Source organism: Wyeomyia smithii, chromosome 2 (genome assembly GCF_029784165.1).
Source record: "Wyeomyia smithii strain HCP4-BCI-WySm-NY-G18 chromosome 2, ASM2978416v1, whole genome shotgun sequence".
In the NCBI taxonomy this organism is placed as follows: domain Eukaryota; kingdom Metazoa; phylum Arthropoda; class Insecta; order Diptera; family Culicidae; genus Wyeomyia; species Wyeomyia smithii.
In genome coordinates, this window is record NC_073695.1 from 40997399 (window position 1) to 41021770 (window position 24372).

The 24372-nt window shown below is 40.3% G+C and overlaps 2 protein-coding genes across 2 annotated transcripts in view; one reads left to right on the forward strand and one right to left on the reverse strand.

The window, feature by feature from the left end:
- On the reverse strand, nucleotides 1–24256 carry LOC129723971 (angiomotin-like protein 1). Its single transcript, XM_055678493.1, has 10 exons — nucleotides 24126–24256; nucleotides 20336–21776; nucleotides 20033–20276; nucleotides 19847–19971; nucleotides 19575–19786; nucleotides 19253–19512; nucleotides 18785–19185; nucleotides 1808–1915; nucleotides 1456–1743; nucleotides 1–1400 (listed from the first exon to the last, which is right to left on the reverse strand). The coding sequence occupies exons 2-10, from the start codon at nucleotides 21554–21556 to the stop codon at nucleotides 240–242; spliced, it is 4020 nt and encodes a 1339-aa protein (XP_055534468.1). The 5' UTR covers nucleotides 21557–21776; nucleotides 24126–24256; the 3' UTR covers nucleotides 1–239.
- The window catches only part of LOC129723972 (rhodanese domain-containing protein CG4456), a 123260-nt gene that overhangs the window by 85212 nt on the left and 13676 nt on the right, over nucleotides 1–24372 (forward strand). The gene's annotated exons all lie outside the window — the stretch shown is intronic.

The following is a 24372-nucleotide window of genomic DNA, read 5'->3' on the forward strand; positions in this document are numbered from 1 at the left end:
TCACGCTACAAATGATTATTATATTTCTCCGCGGGTAATATTTTTCCATCGAGTGGACTTTTCAACAACTTTTTTACTTCGAAAAACAAAAATAAATAGGAAAAAATTTCCGCTCTTCCGCGCAATGTTCCAATGTATACAAATTTTGTCGTCCAAAAGTGAAATACTACAGCAGATATACGTGTTCGAAATTTAATACAGAAAAAAACGAATACTTGCAGCCTGTCGAACTGACTGAGCTAAAACTGAATTCGGTACTTGTTCTCGCCGCGTGCCATGCTGCTGCCTCTCCGTTGACCCTGAGAGCTGCTCCCGAAGCTGTTTCCGCTGCCGGAAAGTTTTCCATCCATCATCGGCTTCGGTGGCAGCGAGGCTGTGGTTTGCTGGCCAATGGCTGAGGTGGCCGATGCAGTGACGGCCGCGTGCAGGATACTAGCACTGGGCAGGGTTGTAGTCTTATGTTGCTGCTGCTGCTGCTGTTGGGCGTTTATTTGCTGAATCTTTGAAGCTGTACTTGGCGAAAGTTTGTTGCAAAACGGAGACTGCTGATGATTGACGGTGGGCGATTGAGGGGAGGGTGGATTCAAGGGAGATTTGGTAGATTCGGCTGACGTCGATTGTTGATGGTGGATGAAACGAGGCGGGGTACGTCCGTGGTGAAGATGATTGTGGTGATGATATACTAGCGATGTTGGCAGATTGACTCCCGAGTTGGTGGGCATAGAATGAATCGGACTCGAACGGGAAAGGGGGTTGGAATTGTTGGAATTGTTCGATCCACTGGAGGCGGAATTGAGAGATTCACGTGAGCCTTTGACAGTGGCAGAACTTAGCTTTCGAACATTCGGCAGTAGAGACCGCTTCATTGTCGCAGTATCGAGAGAACTCTTGCGGGGACTTTGCTCCTCCAGCCTTTGGTAGTTTTTCGTCGAAGTGTAATCTGGTTTTGAAAACTCACAGCTATTGGCTGTGCTGCTGTTGCATTTGGAACCAAAACCAAACTTGCTGTCATTTTTTAACGGCACTATCGAAGTATTTCCCAATGATCCATAGTTTTTGGATTTTAACGTTCCATAGTCTTTAGCTAGCTGGAAAGTGTCCTTCATCTCTAGATAACTTTTTCCGGGGGAAAATTCCCGCTTGCTGTAAGCAGCGGCGTTTGCTCGCTTCAAGCTAGATGTTTTCAGCTCGTAATCCTTCTGAGCGTCCGACTTGGGTGGGGTTTCCGCTCGCTTTTTACCCTCGGAGTCACTGAGCCGACCGTATTCGATTTTTCGGGGAGGCTTCAAACTCCTGGGTGGACGCGGAAGTGCGCTCGGCGGTAACGAAGATCCTCGATCTTTACGCGGGGGCAGGATTCCGCCCGCTTGTTGTGCAATATTGGAAAGTATTTTGGGAACCTGTAAGCAAAATCGTCAATGACTGGTGTTTATATACTACTAAAACCTATCATACCTTATTTCCGCCAATATTGCTGATGTCCGTCATGTTCTGCCCCACGGTCTGAGTAACATGAGCCAGATTGCTCAGCTGATTGCTGCGAATTTTCTGCGAACAGCGTCCCTGCTTCTCTAGCAGCATCATATCTTCCGGCTTAGTCGCACCACCATTGGAGCCACTCGATCCACTATTTCCGCTAGTACCTATAATTCCAGAACCACCCCCACCACTGCCACCGCTAACGCCATCCTGCTCGCGACGTTCTTGTCTCTCCCGATCACGCTGATCGATGTGAGCAAGATTCTGCGGAATGCAAGTATAATTTGTTCGCATTAATCGGTTGCACTTTCAAGAAAATGGACAATACCTGCAGGAAGCTATCGCTGTTGTTCGTCGACAGTACGGATACTTCGTCCGAGAGAAGTGGTTGAATCGGTTTCTTCGTGGTTAGACTTGGAAAACAGCACAAACCTCGCTAGAGAAAAGGATGACAAAATGGAATGGGTGTAAAACTGGGGTTATTTTTTGCAATATTGACCTTAAATTTTCTGCCACATAAACTGTTCAAATAATTGTTGAATAAGAAAATATTGTGCCTACCTATTATTCATAAATATAATGTTTTACTTCAGTGGATAAGATGCCATTTCGATATTTTAATTTATGAAAACTGAACCGAGTAATCTTCTTCAAATTGAGTGGAAACGTTCGGTCATTGTTATTGACGAGAAGAGATCCTGTATTGATATTAAGTCGCCTTAGATGTTAATCTCCAAGAGCGGTTTATGTGCTGCAAATGTTGAATATTCATCTCTTTGTCATACGGCTCAAAAAGTGTGTTAGAAAAGACTCCCTTTTGAATGCATGGGAACGAATGATATTGACTTTCCGATAATTTCTCCTCTATTCGACTTGACGCAACGGAAATAAAATAATTTCATCTCTGCGACGAAAACTTCACCTAGTTACTTACTTTACTTTACTTTTAAGGCGACAGACCGATTATCGATCCAGTGCCGAATCCAGAATACGTCGCCATATCCCTCGGTCTTGGGCTGCTTTCCTCCAATCGCCCCTAACACCTATTTCGCGTGCATCCTCGTCGACAGCACACGTCCAACGAGTGCGGGGTCTACCTCGAAGTCGTCGACCTCTATCGGGATTCCTGCTAAATATAGCCTTCGCTTGACGCTCATCCGGCATTCTCGCTACATGCCCAGCCCACTGGAGCCTGCCGTGTTTTATCCGCTTGACTATATCCGCCGATTTGTATGCCTGGTACACTTCATGGTTCATGCGTCTGCGCCAAACACCATTTTCTAGTTTGCCGCCAAGGATTGAACGCAAAATCCTACGCTCAAAAACACCAAGAGCTCGCCGATCAGCCTCTTTCAGCGTCCATGACTCATAGCCGTAGAGAGCCACCGGAAAAATCAGTGTTTTATTAAGTGCAAGTTTAGTACGGATTTGCAGACTGCGGGACCTTAGCTGGTTACGTAATCCGTAAAAGGCCCTGTTTGCGGCTGCTATCCGCCTCTTCATCTCACGGCTAACCACGTTGTCACATGTCACTAATGTTCCCAGGTAAATAAATTCGTCGACTACTTCAAATATTTCCCCATCTAGCAGCACCAACCTCCGACGGACTACCACGCACTCTGCCAGCCACCATGTATTTCGTTTTGGCAGAGTTTATGACAAGCCCTAATCTCGCAGCTTCCTTCCTGAGAGGTCCGAAGGCCTCTTCCACAGCTCTACGGTTAGTACCAATGATGTCGATATCGTCCGCAAAACCGAGAAGCATGTGCGACTTCGTAATGATGGTGCCGCTTCTCTGCACACCAGCCCTCCGTATAGCACCTTCCAATGCGATGTTGAACAATAAGTTCGACAGCCCGTCACCCTGCTTCAAACCATCTAACGTCACGAACGAGTCCGATATCTCACCGGCTATTCTGACGCTTGATGTAGAACCTTCAAGGGTGGCACGTATCAGCCTAATCAGCTTTGTTGGGAAGCCATGTTTAATCATAATCTGTCATAACTCATTTCTCTTGACTGAATCGTACGCTGCCCTGAAGTCTATGAACAGATGGTGCGTCTGCAAGTTGTATTCTCGAAATTTATCGAGGATTTCACTGTTTCCTTCACCGTTCAACAGCACACTGAAGTGTTCCTTCCAACGCCTGGCCACCTCTGTTTTATCGGTTATCAGGTTCCCCTCCCTATCGTTGCACAAGACAGGGGCTGACACGTTTCGATTCCTGATTCCGTTGACCTTCTTGTAGAAGCTCCTCACATCGTGCCTGGAGAAGCAACCTTCCGCCTCCGCTAGAATACGCTCCCTATGCTGTCGTTTCTTCCGGCGATGGAGTCTCTTTCAAGCGGCTTTTGCATCTCGATATCTACCCATGCTCTGACGAGTCACAGCCGTGGCCAACATGTGACCCCTGGCGCGGTTCTTCTCTTCCGTCACTCGCTGGCACTCAGCGTCAAACCACTCATTGGGCGCAGCTGCCGCAGTTGTACCCAACACTGTAGTGCTGATCGAACTGTGGATGTGCCTCCACTGTTCATTCAGGTTTCCTTCAGCTCTTTCCTCAATCCGTTCATCAACGAGTACTCTGCAGCCACTCCTTCAGTTGATAGCCGCTGGATGTTCAATTGCATCCTCCTCGTTGCCTTGGATTTCAGCACGTTGGACAGCATGGCGCGGATTTTGGCTTCTACGAGATAGTGATCCGAGTCAACGTTCGGTCCTCTGAACGACCTCACGTCTGAAAAGTGCCGTCCATCAATCAGAACGTGGTCAATTTGAGAGCAAAGCTCTCCATTCGGGTGCATCCAGGTGTCCTTACGTATGTTCCGGCGTGCAAAATAAGTGCTACAGATAGCCATCCCCCTAGCTGCAGCGAAATTAACAAGCCACAGACACCTAGTACGAAGCTGTATTTCTTCTTCTTTTCATCATAAGTTGAACATGTTTTATTGATAGGCAATATCAAAAGGTAATTTTGTTATCCTTTTTTTGTTTGTGAGAAGTGTTTCGACGCGTCATGTGTTATGTCGTGTGTTGTTATTTACACATTTTACATTTACTTTGAACTTTTTGGCTCAGAAAACATAGAACTAGAAGTAACTTTGCGTCTTAACATCCGGCAGTCAAAAACGAATTACATAGTAGCATGTTACACCGAAAATACCCTTAGAATGATGAGGAAGAACAGAGTATAGAAGAAGCAGGTTGAGAATTGCGAGCGGCAGACAAACTATTGAACCGAGATTGATTTTCAAAATGTTCAACTCTGCCACAAATGCTAGATTAGCTCAAATATGACAAGCTGCAGGCTCGTCTTTTGCTTGGGAATTCCAATGCGATGTACGGTTTAATTAGACGAAACGATCTGTGGCCAGCGTTGCCAGGTATTTTCGGGGATCTGTTCCGAAACTAAGGAACTTTATGAATATTTGAACAGAATCTTACAATCATCAAAGTTCAAAGTTCATAAAATTGCTGCCACAGAGCATTTTTATGGTTTTGGGTATTGTTGTAACCAGGGCTTCTACTGGCCTTAGAAATATTTAAAAAATTTAAATAATGGGTATTTCCAGAATCGGGATGATGGCCAGAGACCGGAGATTTACTCCATACGCCATTTTTAAATTCAAGATGGTGACTTTCGGTTTCCGGAAAACAGCTGAAAGTAACCAAAATGAGCAGTTTCAGAATCGGGATGATGTCCAGGGACCTGAAAACGACCATAGAGACCATTTTTTATTTTAGGAGGACCACTTCCGGTTTCTGTAAGAGATCCAATTTTGCCCGAATCAGATTTGTAAATGGTCACGGTAGAACCACTTTTCACTGCGATAATCGTCTTCTTTTTCCTCGCTGTCTAAATACATTCTTGAACAACAAACGAGTACTCACCAGCCAACTTTTGTTACGTAGGACTACGTCTATCTGGAAGTTAGGTACCTGAATTTTAAAATCTAGTAATTCAACCAGGGAACCAGGGAAAAGTGGTCAGGTTATGAGCGCTTATATTTCAGTCGTTTATGATCAGGTTTTCGAGGGTTTGGCATCAATCGATCAGAAATTCTTTTACGGTTTAATTTATGTAACGAAAACAACCTATTGTTTGAGATACACTATTGAAAAATTGTTAAATATCATCGATTGTCTAAATTATACCGAGCAGCCAATCACTACCTCTCGACACAAACGGATACATCCGATCTGACTCTGTAAACGATTTGTTGTTGTTGTTGTTGTTTTACTTGAGGTCACTTTCTGTTTCCGATGCTTTCCCTACCATTCCCTATTCTCCTTAACTCCTCCCTCTTCCCGAATAACTGACGAAACCTTGATATAGGAGGTACCATTCGAACATTTCACTCCATCATTTTCATTCCAAAACCGTACCAGTGATATACGGTTGCTAGGTGTTAGCCGTTAAAAGGAGGAAAGACAAAATAGTACCGGTCATATCGTGCCAGGTTCCACCCGTAATGCTGGCAGCTGTTAGTAATACATGGCTACTGCAAAAGTACCAAAATGGCTGGAACTCCGGCCGGAATAACCAGAGAACAAGAATCATCGGCAACTGGCACCTTTTGGTGCCTCAAAGTGTTGTAATTGAAGTGGCTAGTTGAGTTTTCTTTTTTTCGAAATGTTGCTGATAGCAGGGAAAGTTTGTAAATGAGCATATTTTTTTGATGTTCATTTTTCGACAGCGGCCAATGCAGTGAATCGTTCTGGTCTCAAACACCGAATAGGTTCGTATTTGCTGTTTACTAAGAAAGGGAGAATCTACCGAATTCGCAAATTCAAATGTTTGTCTTGTCATTAATAGCTACGAACAAATGCTTTTCTAATTCGAATATCTGCGAAATAGAGATGCCAATATAAATTAGATTTCATTCATATATTTTATTTATATTAATTATTAATTATTGTTCAAAGCGCTCTAATGTCTCAGCAAATAAAAATGCACTGTCATATTAAACATATAGAAAAATACCGTAGTGCTACGTCATGCGGTTATATCTTTAATACCACCCTTCTACTTTTTTTCTCAAATGTATTTTGACATTTTTTCCAGAAATCAGAATTACGCACGTTGTGTGCGGAGATTTTAGGAATTACTTAACTACTTAAATATTTCTCTACACAGATAAAACAAAATCAACAGAAAAGGCCAAAATAACATCGTCAAACACATGACAGTGTGCATTTCTTCGATGCCCGAGTGTCGATTGACCATTTCGTTCTTTTTGCGAGAGGCAACGATTGTTCTACATTTACGAGCGGAAGCCTACTGTGACGCACGCTAAGGAAGCGGAAAATGATAGTTTTAATATTTTTCCTCATAAACCAAGAGTTTCTTTTCTCAATCCCACCAATAATCATGTTGTTAAGATGAACGGTGCAATCTTAAATTGGTCTGACCAAGTTAAATATTTAGGGCTAATTTATGATAAAAATCTTACCTTCAAGGAGCACATTGAGAATATCCAAACAAAGTGCAATAAATATATAAAATGTTCGTATCCTCTTAGCAACAGAAATTCTAGACTTTGCCTCAAGAATAAACTGTTAATTTTAATTACCAGCAACGTTATATGCAGTCCCCATCTGGACAAGTTGTTGTACAACCAGAAAGAAGATGCTTCAAAGGATGCAGAATAAACTTTTGAAAATGATATTAGAGCGTCCTCGCTGGTTTAGTACGAATGAACTACACAAGCTTACTAATGTGGAAACATTAGAAAATATGTCAAACAAAATAATCAATAAGTTCCTTCAAAAATCGTTGCAATCATCAATTACAACGATCAGCTCACTTTATAGTCAGTAAGATAGGTGTAAGATTAGGTTAAGGTTTAATTTTAAATTCATTTTCTTGCCTTTCTCCTAGAAAGGTATAGCAATCACTTGCAAAACCGAAAGTATAAAAGTGCTCCAAAGGGCCGAATGGCATATATCACTCGACTCAGCTCGACGAGCTGAGCATTTTCTGTATGTGTGTGTGTGTATGTGCAGATTTTTATTCTCACTCACTTTTCTCAGAGATGGCTGGACCGATTTTCATGAAATTAATTGCAAATAAAAGGTCTCATGCTCTAATAAGACCCTATTAAATTTCATTGTAATCGGATTTTTAGTTTAGAGGTTATGTATCAAAATGTAAAAACCATGAAACATCATTATCTTGAAAACTACACAACCGATTTGAACAAAATTGGTTTCAAATGAACGGGCTACCCTTAACTTTTGAATTTCATAAAGATTGAATTTGTGGTTCAAAAGTTATGACAAGAAACGTGTTTTGAAGACTGTTTAATCTCACTCATGTTTCTCAGAGATGGCTGAACCGATTTTCATAAAATCAGTGTCAAATGGAAGGTCTAGTTGCCCCATAGGATCCTATTGATTTGTTTTGCAATCAGACTATTACTTTGCCTGTTATGTTTAAAAATGTGAAATCCAGCTATCAAAAGGAACATATTCCGAAGACTACTTGAACTCACTCACTTTTCTTAGAGATGGCTGACCCGATTTCCACAAAATTAAGGTCAACTAATAAGTCTAGCTGCCTCGTAACACCCTATTGAATTTTACTGTAATCGGACTGGAACTTCGTCTGTAATGTACCGAAATGTGAAAATCACGAAACTTCATTATCTCAGTAACTACACAACCGATTTGATCAATATTATTGTGAGATGAGCGGGCTAGTTAAGGGTTAACTAATGAATTATGATTGAACACGTGGTTTCAAAGTTTGGCTGTCCAATACGTTTCCATTTCATTTGATTATAATCGAACTTAAGCAACCGTTATGTATTAAATTGTTAATAAAACAACGAAAGTCTATTATCTCAAAGATTACATGACTTATTTGAACATAACTAGTGTCATACGAACGAGTCATCTCTCAAACTTACAAATAACAAACTTCATAACAATTTGATATGTGGCTCAAAAGTTATGGAAAGAAAAGAAATTCAAAGACTATTTAAAACTATACCTGCTTTGATCGATATATGTGGCCTCAACATGATTTAAATGTGGTATCGTACTATTTGAACTTTCCAAATTCACTTTATCTGGCGATGTGTTTAAAGTCTAAAAATGCACGACGAATCGGCCATAGGATATGATCAAAGTCAAATAACAAATCGTTTGAAATGATTGGTTTTGTCGAAATGACAACATCCTCGACTTTTGGCTTCTGTACATCACCTTAATTCTGAATATATTCATATTGGGTGGTATTCGGTCATTTCCAGCAAATTTTCTGACATCAATCTGACACAGGAGATACTCATATTGGGAGGTATTTAGTTATTTTGGTTGTTTTTCAGAAACTAAAAGTGGTCGTCTTTAAATTCAAAATGGTGTCGAGGGTCAATGTTTGGTTTCTATGCATAGCAATAGCACAATAGCTCTATGCAAATAGTTTCTATGCATAGCAATAGCACAATAGCTCGGTTACGGAAATATCCATATTGGTCATTTTCGACTGTTTCCTATAAGTTTACATTTAGCGATTCAAAATGGTGCCTGAGGTCAATTGTTAGCTCATAGCATCATTCTGGTTCCAGAGATACTCATATTGGATGGTATTTGGTTATTTTAGGCTGTTTTTCACAAACCGGAAGTCGCCATCTTGAATTTAAAAATGGTATTTAAGATAATTTCTGGCCTCTGAGCGTCATTCTGGTTGAAGAAACACCCATATTGGGTGTAATTCGATCATTTTCGGCTGTTTCCCAGGAACCGGAAGTCGCCAACCTAGAATCCAAAATGAGATCTGTGGTCGATTTCAGCTGCTGTGTATCATTCTAGATCCGGAGATACTCATGTTAGACGGAAATCGGCCATTTTTGGCTATTTTGCAAAATCCACAAGTTGCCATCCTATAATTCATAATGGTGTCTGAAGTCGATTTGTGGCTCCAGTACATCATTACGATTCCGGAAACACCCATATTGGGTGGTATTTGGTCGTTTGCCGCTGTTTTTCCGGAACCGGAAGTCGCCATCTTAGAATTCTTATATTGGGTGGAAATCGGTCATTTTTGGCTGTTTTACAAAAACCGGAAGTTGCCATCTTACAATCCAAAATGTTGCCTGAGGTCGATCATGGAACATGTTTGTTACCATTAAAAACATTCACCTGCAAATATGGTTTAATTTAGTTGATTAGTTCTCGAGATGTGCAGAAATTTGTGCAGAAACATGTGCTTCCAGAAGAGGGAGGGGCGTCGAACCATTATGGTCGAGCCATTATGGACAAACTTTAAAACATCCACATGCCAAATTCGGTTTCATTTGCTTGGTTTGTTCTTGAGTTGTACAAAAATTTCTGTTTCATTTGTATTGGATCTCTCTTTTCCAGAAGAGGGAGGGGTCTCAAACTATCATAGGAACCTTTATCGGGATCAAAAACCCCTACGTACAAATTTTCGCGTCGATCGGTTCGGTAGTTTTCGAGCCAATATGGATCAAATAGACAGACAAACTGACAGACAGACCGGACTACATTTTTTTATGTATGGATGGATTACAACATCAATATTTTAAAACCTAAAGAGTGAATATACATTTATTGGATTGAAGCGTTCATGTAAATCTATTTTTACAAATAAAAGTTTGAATGAGAAAGGCTGGGTCTGACCGCTAGGTGGATTAATTTAGGTTTTTTCTTGACAAGTATGTTTACAATTTCCCTTTAATTATATTCACTTAACTGCGGAAGCAATTACAATCTGTTAATGAAATAAAATTCAAAATATATGTAATAGTGTTGATATGTCACCGTTTGTGGCAGAACACACAATATTAATTCTGAATAAATATTAGTAAATAATTAATTCATCACAAAACATTCCTATTAAAAAAATTAAATGAAAGTGTTGCCCGTTTACAGCCCAGGCCCGAATACCATCGAATATGGGTATTAGACTAGTACACGATTATATGAGGAAAAAGCGGTGGTGTTATTTATTCGCTCCCATTCACTTTTCGTGCTCCTTATGGGTCCTATAACAACTGTGTTATTTTTCAGATCGATCGGTGGGAACTATATTTTTGCGCCCGATTTTTAAAGTTTCCATACGATTCTATATGGGAAAATCCACTTTTCTAAATTTGTTCTCTAGATATGTACAGTTGGCTCTTCGAAATATATTGATACATGATATTTATAAGAAAATTTCCTGGGAAAAACTCTTCTGAAGACCGTAAGGTGCTACGATGTTTGTAGAAAAAGTTATGAAGTTTGTAGTTAAGTTATTAAAAAGTTATAAAAGAAAAGGAAATAAGATTTCCCGGAATAAGAAAGTTCTTTCAAGGTACCGCTGACACTGATTAAAGTAGATCAGTTGCTGAATTTTTTAGTCTAAAACTATTGGAATAAGATGAAAATTGTCGAAGTTACAAGAATCTGAATTCGTTGGTACTCGGGTACTCCGTCGGGCATGTAAGGGTAATTTTTGTCACCTCACTTCTGCCTATAATCGCATATCAGTCCCAGCTTCATTTTCATCAAGTTGAGAAAACAGCTGTTGAGCGTGGTTTATTCCCATATTTTTGACATAATATAATGAGATAGACATTGACCATAACTTTTCTACAAGAACGACAAGAATGCAGGTGGGACTGGTATGCGATTATAGGTGGAATTGAGAATAGGTCACAAAAAGTGAAGTGAGCGTGAGAGTGAAATATATTTCACTGTGAAGGGACTCCCATAATAAGCACCTATATAACTGAAGAGTTTGATGAATAATAATTTAGGTCATCCCACGTCTACCATACGTTCGTGAAGCGCTCTTAACAATGCATTTGGTAACGGTTTGCGTAGTTCTACGTCAGTTATTCGGACGTGTCTTGGATACAACCTTCTTTTTTAAGACAGGTAACCCTGAAGAAGAGTACTATTTGGCTTGAAGTAATTCGCAAACAATGTTGAAAGTTGCTGATACACTGTTGTTTGTAGAGCTCCTCTACCACTTTGGGCATCATTTTGATTCCGGAAATACTCATTAGGGTGGCAATGACTGTATGGAAAAAAATCAAAACTCAAAAAACCACCATGTACATTTTGTTCATTTTCCCAAAAAATTATCAGTGAAAATTTTCAGCTCAATCGAACATGATTTAGGGGTGCCTCAAAGCGCTCAAAGTTGTGATTTTCCTACCCTCGAAAATCAACCAAGGGGGAGTACATGAAATTGGGGAAAAAACACTTTCTTCGATGCCATAACATAAACCGTCGATATCTAGTGTTATCTCGAAAACAAATTTTTGACGTAAAATCGACCTTCTGGGACCACTTTAATGAAAATCAAGATTAAAATACCTAATGAACATTAAAATAATTTACATGTTATTTGAAACGACCAGAAGCCAGTTTTAGAATATTGCATATTAAGCCTTCGGTTGCCCAGAAAACGGCCAAGTCCCAGAAGGTCGATTTCCGGTCAAATTTTTATGGAGATAACACTAGATCTCGACGTTTTATGCATTTTTAAGAGTGTCGAAAAATCGCAACATTGAACGCTTTGAGGAATCCCTAAATCATGTCCGATTGAGTCTAAATTTTGTAAAGATCATTTTTCTTGGCCAATGAACAAAATGCACATGGTCGGTTTTCGAAATTTGACATGGGCCTTTTCGCTGCCACCCTAATACTCATACAGGTCGGACTCGAATATACAGTCTCCGAAAAATTTTCACTATATATAATCGAATCCTATATATAATCGAATCAGAAAAATTTTTTTTTTGTTTATTTTGCATTAATATTTTGTTATTTTTGAATAAATAAGTAGGATTTTTTTGACTAATCCCCTTAAAGTCGCAAAAAACCTTTCTTACAAAAATATATTTATGTATAGATTTCGTAGTTATTCTTCATGTTATTGCAGTCAGCCATGGCAAGAACACTACACCGTGCTGCACGGGTGCCACTTTTGCATAGAAACACTACACGGCGTGTATTACAACTTGCACTGCGTGATGTGTAAGCAAATTCACCGGTGCGCGTGTGCAATGCTAATCCCCTACCCCGTGCATGAAGCTTCGGCGGGGCCGGCGTCACATTATTTTCCCGAGTGGGTAGTAAGCAATGGGGGAGGATAATTCCGTGTGGGTAAGTACCCACAGAGACATTTTCCGTATGGGTACTACTACCCACACTACCCACATCAACCGCCGGCCTTGCTTCGGCCTACACACAAGCTGAGGGATTTAGCTTTGTAAAATCACCGGAGCCGCGGGATTTAACTTCGTTGAAACACTCGACAATCTGCTCTTACGTAAGGAATTACATCAGCAATGTGAGCCTGATGCCTGATATGCCGAAGCTTAAAGCACGGGGTAGGGGATTAGCCTTGCTCACGCGCACCGGTGAATTTGCTTTTACACTTTGTGCGGTCGTTCTTACACATCACGCAGTGCAAGTTGCAATACACGCCGTGTAGTGTTTTAAATATTTTATCCGTGGCAGTGTGTGTTTTGGACATGGCTGATTGCAGTCAAACCTAAAGAAAAATTTTGATCAGTGTGTATTGTGTTTGTTTACTCTTTTAGCTAGTTATAGTTGTTATTGTTGTGCTGCGTTATCAATCAATTCAGAACAGAACAGAAAATTATCATAACAGTATTTTATCGATACAGTACTTGAAATTATACATTTTCGTCATTTTATTTCAATCCCCTCTTCATCCAATATTATTCATTGACTTGACTTGCGTATTGGGTAGATAGTAGATTAGCTAAAAACATTGCCTTTAATTTATTTAAATTTTTGCTCACCAGTATTGATTTCAACTTCATAAAAATAAGTATTTGAAAAGAGTCAATCTCTATCACCTCAACCTTAACATTGAAATAGTAATATTAGGGTCCATTCAAATGTAACGTGACATAAATATTGGATTTCCGGAAAACCCTCACCACTTTGTCTAGCATGTTTCCAATACTCAGCACACCAGGCATAAAAAATTGCCTTAGCCCTGCTTGCGTTATGTAACATTTGAATGGACTTTTATGAATCAATAAGAAAGCGCTTATTCATAACGTAACGCAAGAATAATTATTGTTGATCTCCTTTCCCCCTTTGCCATGCTTTTTGTTTAAATTTTCCGTATGGGTTGCAACACTTTGCCAATCCAACACTCTTTCCCGTTTCCTGAGCGTTACATAATTTGTAAACGTTCCCTCGCGATATTTCTGTTTTAGATCAGCTTTACTTTACTTGAAACATTATGGCTCAAAAATCAACGTTCTGGGTCAAAATATGTTGCGTTACGTCATATTGGACTTAAGGGAACGTCCATTAATTACGTACCGTAAATAGAAACTATTTTCGACCCCCTCTTTCCTCTAGGTAACGCTCTTTGTATAGATCTTCAAAATTTTTTAGTATTGATTGCGACGTTTTGTCAGAACCCTACTTCCCCCTAAGCGTTACGTATTTTTGGACGATCCCTATACGACATTTCTGCTTTAGGTAAGTTATATTTAAAATTGAAAAAAAAAATTTTTTTATGATTCGATTATATACAATTTTATATATAATCGAATCATATATAATCGAGTCAATATATAATCGAGTCTGTATATAATCGAGTCCGACCTGTATTAGGTAGTATTTGGTCATTTTATGTTAAATTCCACATCAATTCGATTTCTGAAGTACTAATAATGTATATATTTGGTCATTTTTGGCTGTTATATGGAAACTTCAAGTTACAATTTTGAATTTCAAAATAATGTTGAAAATAGGTTTCCGGTCTTTTAACATCTTCTCGATTTTAGAAAATATCCATACTGGGTGATATACAGCCATTTTTGGCTGTTTCTCAGAAACCGGAAGTCGCTATTTTTCAAAAATATCCTTATTGGATGGTATTTGGCCTTGTTTTCAGTCCTGGCTGATAGAAATCTGTACTCAAAACAAGGCTCTTCGTTTTTAAATAGTTAGTATCATAAAATCACAATTTTCCGCATCTTGTGGAAGTTATTAACATTTTAAATTGGACAACTTTCGTGACGCTCTCGATGCTTTCGATGATTTGCGCCCATGTCCCAGAATATTGCTGTAATACGTAATTCTCCGTCTGCTGGAGACAAAACTGCCCGAACAACCCTGCCGATAGTCGGTATATGCCATCACCGTCTTATGAATCCATTGAACTGAGTTCGCTTGAAAAATAATGAATTTTCGTGATATTTTTTTCGGATATTTAGAGAAAGGTGAGGTGTTCGGGCATTTCGGCCATGGATTAAGGTATATTTGAAGATGTATTTTGTGTACCGTGGGTGCAAATATAGTGAGTATTACGCTATTGGCAGTGTTTTTCTCGAAACCATGGTTTTTAAACTGGTGGTAAATTTTTCTCAGCATCTACTGAACCGATTTTGCTGAATTTTTTTTTAACATGTAAAAATGGATTATCTAACTTGTTACGTAGCCGTTTTTTGATATCTGAGTTTTTCAATGTTTTATGATTTTTTAAAGTGATTTTTCATGAAAAAAAAAACAATTTTTTTACTGAAATGGCCACCATTTTGACAATTTTTGGAATTTTCAAAAATTTCAGCCCGATCGGTCTACTAGAAGCTGAGAAAAACTTACCACCAGTTAGGTACTGATTTAGAGAGAGCATCCACGTTCCCAGCTGCCAACAGTGTAATACTCACTATATTTACATTCACGACATGGAAAATACATCTTCAAATATACCTTAATCAATAGCCAAAATAGCCAAACACTTCACTTTACTCTAGACAGCAAAAACAAAATATGAAAATTCTTGATTTATCGACCTTCTAGAGTAGGGTCCCCCCTTAAACTTAATAATTTGCTTTTAAAAAGATAACTAATTACAGCCTACAAGCGATAGCTTGAAAGGATAGATAAGAAGAGAGAGAAAGAGAAGTTGGATAGCGTCAATAAGCAGAAGAAAACTTGAAAATTTTCGAGATTGTTGTTATGAAAACTCGGTTTTTGAGCTGCATAGATCGTGCTGCTACAAAACCGAGTTTTCATAACAACAACGTCAAAAGGATCAGTTGTCTAATATTCTTTTGAACAAATCAAAATGAGCACTCTCAAGAAAAGAAGATTTTCTAACTTGAACTATTTTGCTTCTGAACTCATCGACGTTCTGAATATGCAAAACTATTGACTTTTTTTGTCTAATAAAGTGTCCGAGTTGACGCAAAATCCGTTCTATAAGTTTTTCGCTAGATAGTGATTTCCAAACTATTGCGCTCATGCGGCACAAATTTTAAAGCTGTTCCTCAAAAATACCCAGTAACATCACACCGATTCATCATATTTCTTAAACAAACTTGGATAAAACCACTAATGATAAATCCCATATTCATGTTCGCTACTTACGAAAAGAAAAAAATCTTTGCTTCTGTTCTCGATTCAAGTGAACCGTTGCTATAAGCGAACATCATCATTACAAGTCGCATTTTGGTTTTGTAGCGTACGAATTGCAATTTATATGAATAAGATTTATCTGAATCATATTAATCCGAACAAATTCGATATTTTAGATAGTTCTTCTGATATCAATTGGTTAACCAGGCGCTTTACCTATTGTAAGTTCCGGTATTGATATAAATAGTGCCCACATTCTAATGAAAAACCTCTGTTTTCAAGTATAAGCATTCATTGTGTATGTTTTATTAAAACTGTGTAGTTGTTATCATGAATAAAATGGTCGGTTTAATCCAGAAAGTAAGACTGTTAGAACAGAGAATAAATTTAAATACATAATAGTAATCTTTTACAACCTAGTTAGCAGAAAATCGACTTCGCTACACTGAAATTTGTAGTTTACAAGGCAATTTGTCAAACTTCAATCAACTTTGGCTTGAAGTAAAACTTGGCGTAGGTTCAACCTTTTGATTCTCTGACCAACAAATTCTACAAATCAAAGGGTCGAGAAAAACCACACAAGATTTTTTTATTATTCTCAGTAAAATTGAGTTATCTGAACATTAATGAAAAGAATCTTTCGTCACACACTACTGTGGTGATGGTTTACCAGGTTGAACAATACTTCAAATTACAATTATGATTTTGGGTGAATAAGTGACAAGTCCCTATAATAATAATTTTGAAACAGAATCTCGTTAAATCTCGTGAAAATCTGTTCTGAAATCTGAATCAACTACTACGGGGGAATATCACATCACTCAAAAACCATCTTTTAGTATAACCGTGCCATCGTCAATCACGGGAGGTCTTTTTGACGAACACACCATGTGAGATATTGGATAGGATTCGTTGTTTTTCAAGACCGTGTTGTCAGTAATAATAATAATTATTATCAAAAACTTCGCATCGAAAATACAATCGAATCCTATTCCTTGGCATAAAAACATATTCACTGCTTGTTCTTACCTCTTCGCCTCCTTTGGTTTGATTATGGAGAACTTCTTGACGATGTTCCGGAAACACCTTAAACGAAGACTTCAATTCTTCGCAAGGTACAAACCCTAAGTTTCGCAGACATGAAAGCTACAAAGTGAGCACACAGTTGTTATTGCACGTGGTGATTACCAGGACAAGAAAGCTGCCACCGACTTTTGGGGCATACGCGTGGTGTTTGGTAGTTTTGCGCACAGTTTTTTTTATTCACGTTTTCGAGCAGCATCAGCAGCAGGAGTATTATGCAGGATTTGGGGCTTTCAAAAACAAACACACGCTAATCAGCAAAATCAAACAAAACGGGGTGAATGCAATGGGGCGGAAAAAAAGAAAAACAAATCACACATAGCTGGTTTTATTGATTTCAACAATGTTTATTTACCGTTAAGATTTATCGAGTTGCGTATAGATATATTCTCCGGCGTAATCTTTGTATTTGTTTCAAATACAAAAAGCTTATACTACAAACCATACACTTCTATATGAACTTCTGCTGTAGGCTTGGTGCGTTAGAGGCTTGTTATCTAGATTGTCGGCATGTTGTTTTCTACCACAAAACTGGTTAATGCACTATATTATATGGTACTATTTTTGTTTAGCTAACCTGGGATTGCCATGCATTGGTTTTCGTGTGAATGTTACTGTCATTTTTAGAAGGCACTTACTAGCTAGGAAAAACGGAAAAAAATGTCCGGCTCAAGGCAACTCTGTTAAAGTGTTTCATTTAGGAAGTTTTCATCTTAACCCTAGCAGGATCGCTGAATGCAGCGAATATTATTTTTACACAATAAATTAGTGACTTAAACTAGCTAACAAATAATAGGCCGTTTTTGTTTTTTTTTTTTGCTATTTGAGGATTGTGTCGGGAACGGGTGTGTGTGTGTGTAAATAAGGATAGAAACATACAGGCGAACCCTTTCTACTTTTATTTGTTTTGCTGAATTTTGTCTGATTTACAGGCGAAAAGATTCCACATTGAACACAGCGATAGGGACGAAAAAAGCGATTTTTCTCGTTTAGTACGCACAAGCAGAGTCTTATTTAATCTTTGGCTTTGTTATTTTCCTATGTTCAACAAAAAAGTTCGATGCCTTGTCATTTAACAACGAACGGTTTGCTTACATTTGTGTGGGGTTTCTCCTAGGTTGCAAATCAGATCTATTTTGATTGTCACAATGAACAAGTTAAAATTTTCACGTTCTCATAGTCACTATCAGTCTCTCGAATTGCGTTTTTATTTTCTTTTTAGTATCTTTGTAAAATGTTACATCATCATGCAGCTGGTCTGATAATCTAACTCTAAACATGCAGGCACCGAATTTGATCGAATCCGAGAATGTGAATTTTAATCGTGACAACCTGTCGCAAGAAAAGTACTTACATTGGATAGGTTATCAGATGGTTCTCTCGAATCGGTTAGCCTATGATTAGAAATCCCTATCGCTAGTAGAAGGTTTCCTGCTCAGACGAAGAGGTTACCGAGGAAACATTTTTACAGGAGGAAGATAGCTTCTTAACACTACTTACAGAGGTTGCCTTCTTAGGTGCCAGCTTGGGTGCGGCCGCCGCATTGATTGCCGGCGTCGAAATAGTTTTGGGGAGTGGCTTCTTGTCGCTTACATTAACAACAGATGCGGATGGGTTAGCGGGCGCGCAGGCAGACACGGTGTTAGCGGTGTTATTGAGCACTCTGTGCGCCGTTACGGTTAGTGGGTTACCGTTGGAGTCAACCGAGCTGGAACTCGAAGTGGCACCACTGGCAGAAGCTCGTGACGAGGTTGTCACGGAATTTGTTCCACACTTGGCGGCTGCCGTGGCCGCCAAATGGGCTTTGTTTAACAGATTGCTCTTCTTCTCAGCAATCCACAGTTCACTCACCTTGCTGAGCAGCTGTTCGTCCAGTTGCTTTAGCTGATCGTCAATGGATTTGCGCTGGGCGTCGAAGTTTTTCGCATCGTAGATGGTTGTATGTTCGCTCGATCCGTAGTTGGTGCTGTAGTTGGAACTACTGCTAGGCGAACTGTAGCTGTTGCTGCCCGCCGTCTGCAGATTGATCGAGCTTTGGTTGAAGCTCGGATTCGTCTGTCCATAGTTCGAGGCGAAGCTGGAAGACGGATTTTGGCCATAGGTTGGGTCGAGCAGAGAAGCTGCAGTGGTCACATCAAACGAGTTGTTCGATACGTCGTAGGAAACCTGAGAGTTGTACGCTCCCAGTGGATTCAGTGCGAAGCTATCGCTAGATAGGTTGTACGATCCGTAGGAGTTTGTTGAGCCGTAGACTGTAACAGAAAAAAATCACATTTCAATTGTATTGACCGTATTCTTGATCTAATCAATTCAGCTTACTTTTTTGTCCCTGATAGGCACGAATCATGGCCTCTTTTTCGGCCAATCTATTCTCGACCAGTTTGAGACGAGTCTGAAGTTCGGTTACCTTACGGTTTGCGGCATGCGCCTCGTCCAGGTACCTTATCTTCTCCTGTTTCGCTTCTGCGATGATACGTTCGGTTTCTTGCGAGTTACGCTCCATTGCTAGCTTGGCAACGTTGCGTACGTTTGATTCCTCCAAGTTGCGCTGCTCCAGTTTGGCACACTCGGCTTCCAATCTGTAAATACGGAAAGCAATTAGAATCTCATGAAATAAATGAGTTATGCATCAAAGCCAAACCTCATTATCTGTGCGTCTTTCTCACGCAGCTGCCACTTGAGGTTTTCGGTTTCACTAGTCGTACTACTGCCGCTTCGGTTCGGCAAATCACTCTCGTAATCCATCCGTAGTTTTCGCTCAACTTGCTCGCGCCTTTCACTGGCATTCTGCAACGACTGAAGAGCATGCTGCAGTTGGGCGCAGCGTTCCACATACACCTGCTTCTGGCGGCACTACAAAACAAATTGCGAAATTACTCCACAAACCTCCCGGGAGTCTCAAATCATACTTACCTCCTCCTCCAACCGCTTCAGTGCTGTATCCAACACATTAATGTGGATTCGCTGCTCCTCTAGTGTAGCATTCTGGGCTTGCAGCTCGATGCACTGACGTCGATTAGCATCCACTAGTGATTTGTCTATAAAAAAAAGTTCAATACATGAGTTTCTAAATCGATCCAACATTATTATCATTCTTACTTTGCGTCACCAGCTGCGAAATGAGTACATCTTGCTGCGTTCGGCCCAGCTGATGATCCGACGAGGAAAGCAGTTGGTTCTGCAGGCCTTCCACCTGATCCCGGTACGCCCGGTTGAGCTCCTGTAATCGCCGACAGTCTTGCTGGAGCCGATTCCTAGCTGCCTCTTCCAGCCGCTCACGCCGCTCGCACGACTGAACAAGCTCTTCATGCACCCGGTATATGTTCGCTATTTCCTGTTCCATCTAAAAACATAACCAAATTTCAACTCGGTATTCAATACGCAACTGGAAACAGAACTTACCTTTTGACTCTTGGCAACCTTCAGGAAGCAACTGTTAAGCTGCTGTTTTAGCAATCGATTTTCCTTAAACAGCGCCTCCACCTCCTCTGGCTCGATATCATCCAGTCGGGTCAAGTCAGGCTGACTCTTACTCTTCAGCTTAGGGTTAGCCGGGTTCGATGACTCGTCCGTCGACGCACTTTGTCCGGTTGTCCAGTGCTGACCACCGTATTTCGGCGGGTGATCCCGGGAGTCCGTATTCTCCGAAACGCCCGAGTCGCGAGTATTGGAATCGCTTCGATTTCTTGACGGCAGTTTAACCTCCTTCGCGAGATGCTTCAGCACATGACTCTGGCTGAGATACTCCTCGGGGATCTCAGCAATTTCCTGCATCGGAGGTTGAGCTTCACCGTAGGACCGTGGCCGTTCCTTCTTCCCGTACGGTGGTGGGCTAGAGTATTCTCGATTCATCGAATATATTCCTTCGTCGTGAATCGAGTACAGACCTTCGTCGTGAATTATCAGTGTATTGTAGGACGACTGGGAGACGTCCATTGAAGAACGGTTTGAATTGGGCTCCTTGAGAGAGTTGCGATTGGAGTTAGTTCCGTTGAGAGAATTGCGATTAGATCCTTCGTTGGCACTATTAGCATATGCGTGAACAGCGTTTCGAGATTCGGAGATGCTGCGGCTGCTGGTTGGTGTCGCGTACCGTGTAGAATCCGACGACGTATTCGATGCAAATTTGTCGGGAATGTAGCGACTTTGGATTTCGTTTACCGGAGTCGTGTTACCTTGCATATTCTCTTCACCTTGCGGTTCAACCCGGGCGTGACGCAGAACATAACGTTCCTCACGAGTCAAGTTTTCAGTGGATGTTGACACATCCGTATCTGACCCAGACAGGCTACCGCTGATGGCTGCGTATTTCTGATTCGCCGAAGTCCCTGTTTGCGTGGTAGGACTTTGCTGCTGTTGAGCTTGTTGTTGCGTACTGGATTGGGATTGTGGCTGGGGAATGGGAGGTGCCGGCATCATAGAACATCCCGAAGATGTCACCATTATCGGAGGACGTACCGCCGGTGGCGGCGGGATCTGTGGTTGACCGGCAAGCGTTGTGCTCCCGGGTCTTCCATTGCTAGTGCCTCCTGTCGGCGCTGGAGGCGGGGCCGCTTTGCTCGTCTGAGGACCTGCCCCAGAGGATGAATACTGCGAATATCTTAAACCGTGCGGATGTGACATTGTAACGGTCGGCTATACTCGCTATTGGCATTCAATTGTTGTACGCTGACGTCGCGCAAACTTTGAAACACTTTCAATTTACTACTGCGGCACTTTTCTCCACTGAGGCACGTGCGTTTGCGTTGAATCATTCGATTCTATGTGCATTAAATGATGCTTTTGTTCACGTCTACTGATGCGGATCAACAGTAGTTTAATAACCGATAAACATCGAGTCAATCTGAAAAGCAAAACAAAACATTATTTGAAGTAAATTCAGATTTTTTTTACAGATTTAGTTTTTATTTCGCGATAAATACTTGAATTGAAAAAGCTTGCAAACAGTAACTGGAACAAATACAATTTCACATCATCCAGACTCGCATCAGTTTGCTATTACGTACTCGCTGTAATTTACTAACCGGGACGTCAGTCTGGTCGTTCGAGTTACCACACCAAGGAAATCCGTGGCAACTGTGTATGTAAAATTTAACCCTAGTAATTTCATTAGGAATAGTATGTTGAATCACACTGCACTAAGAGATGACTCATTGCACTGTCTGAATCAAAAAAGACCTTGACTCATGAACTGTGCTGCGCCTTTTGTATAAGTCATTTGTTTTTTTTTTTTTCGCAGGTGCTCTTACTACCGAAACAAGTTCTCGTATTTCATTTTTCTGGTTTACGTATTTTTTGCTGACCTTTTCAGCAAAATATGGTTTGGATGAGCTTAATGGTTGCATATCCTAACTTGTCATATCTGTTCTCACGGTTGATAATGACTATTTTATTAAACTACTTTTTCAATTTATATAGCACCTGGATGTCTGAATTGTATCTGGCGCGGTCGGTTCTGAAAAATTCGACATAAGTTATTTCTGCCTCGCTGATCTTTTTTTTTTTTGGTGCTGCGAATAAAAGTTTTCTTTTTTAAATTGAACAAACAAGAAAATATTTCTTTTTTTCATCAACTATCTTTCTAAAAAAAACATTGGATTGCAAGAGCGTCTCTAAGAAAGTCGATTTTCAGTTTAGAAAATCCTTTCTTTTTCTTCAGTGCACAATTCATTTTGTATATAATTTTTTATTGAAACTCAAACAATCGTCTGAACAGGCGGGTATATTAAAGTATCCTACTGTGTACATTATGAGTCATCAAAGCAGGAAACGTGAAAGATACTTGAAACAAACTATTAAATTGCTTCTCTTCCACGTATTGTTACATTTCAAATAATTCAAAAGTTTTCGACTACTATCTAGTCTTTGATATTTCAACATTGAAAATGATCCACATTCTTTCGTTTAATTTCTCCAATCTCTATTCCACTGATTGCACTTGAATAACCTTCAACTTGTTGCTATTGCAGTTGATTGTTTTCAATTTCCAGCACTATCTGTCTGTCATTGTTACACAAGCATCTATCTCTTATCAATAAAACACACTCCAGTATAGGCACTTCGTGTCCCGCTCGCACATCATCAATCATAGCTGAACCTCAACAGCACTACCTAACTGGCATTAAAAATTCCAAACACTTCTCAAAACGGTACTAGAAGGCTTATTGCATAACACCGCTTGCCAATTGGCACGAAAGTGCTGTTCCAATGACAACGGTTTATGTTCCACAGCAGCAGCAATTGTATCAATCAAAAACGGCTAAACCTAACGGTAGGTTATCAAAGTTAATATACTTTCACTACTCGCGCAGTACCGAGTTGACATGACAAAAAATGATATTCTTCCCTTGCTGGGTGGTTGTTTATTTTCTTTCACAAACACTGTCTTTTAACTTGTGTTTAGTCACTACCCCTTGTACCGAAAGGAATGCGCGCATCATAGACAGCAGCAAGCAGCAACGAAAAAAAAAAACTTGGAATGCGACACTGTTCTTCGTTTTCTTGCGTTGAGCTTGCTCGCATTCTTGCGGCCAAGCGAACAACAAACTTCGTTCCGTCTCACTCTCACTCCCGTATATAAACTACACCCAACTACGGTGCGAAGCTCATAACATTTCGCAGATTTCTTCTTTACTTCGCTCACCGCTCCACCCATCCGCAGACCCACTCGAACAAAAATTTAACCCAACCTTCTGCGTTGTTACGATGCTTTCGACACGGTGCTGTCCAAACCAACAACAACAACACTAGCAATTCAGTGGCATTCCATGGCAAACGGAATCCGTTTATCGGCGAACTGCAACGGTGTGTGCGTGCCGTTTCGGTGCACGCCACAGTGTGAGCGTGTATCATGATATTTATGAGAAAAAATACTATGAATGGAATGTGCGATTCGCGATTCTCATTGACATTTTTAGCTACGCATATTCTTGAAGAGCACCTTGAAAAAATCTTTGCACCAAATTTAAATTTCCAATAGTAGGCACATTTGCACCGATTAAACTCACTAAACGTGATGATTCTACCGTCTATTTGGTCATACGGGAATATAAATCACCGATCAGCAGCGTTTCCCTTCGCTGCCGATTCAAATCAATTTTTTCACTGTTCCGGTACTCGCCCGCTCGCGATTCGTATCGCAATTTATTAAACAGATATGACACTTCTGTTTTAAACCATTTCCAGCACTTACGTTCGATTTATACAGACGATTTTAGCGAAAATAATCCAACGCTATCGTTTTTCGACTTCCACTTTTCTCTTGGCACACTAGAATAAAGCTTACGGCATTCCTCGGCGGCGGCGCTGCCATCGTGCTACGCTGATGGCCGCGCTCGTACTCACACATTGATAACGGAAAATAGCTGTCAAAGGGACACAAACCAACGGCAACGCAGTCAAGACAAAAACCACATTATGACGTTAACGGGCGAACGCTC

What these genes read in the sequence shown, in the direction of transcription:
- LOC129723971 (XM_055678493.1), bottom strand. Translation starts at nt 21,556, where the DNA reads ATGTCACATCCGCACGGTTTAAGATATTCGCAGTATTCATCCTCTGGG. An exon ending in TGAAGCGGTTGGAGGAGGAG is followed by an intron (nt 19,787 to 19,846) that starts GTAAGTATGATT and finishes TTTGTTTTGTAG; the next exon opens with TGCCGCCAGAAGCAGGTGTA. An exon ending in AAAGACGCACAGATAATGAG is followed by an intron (nt 19,513 to 19,574) that starts GTTTGGCTTTGA and finishes CCGTATTTACAG; the next exon opens with ATTGGAAGCCGAGTGTGCCA.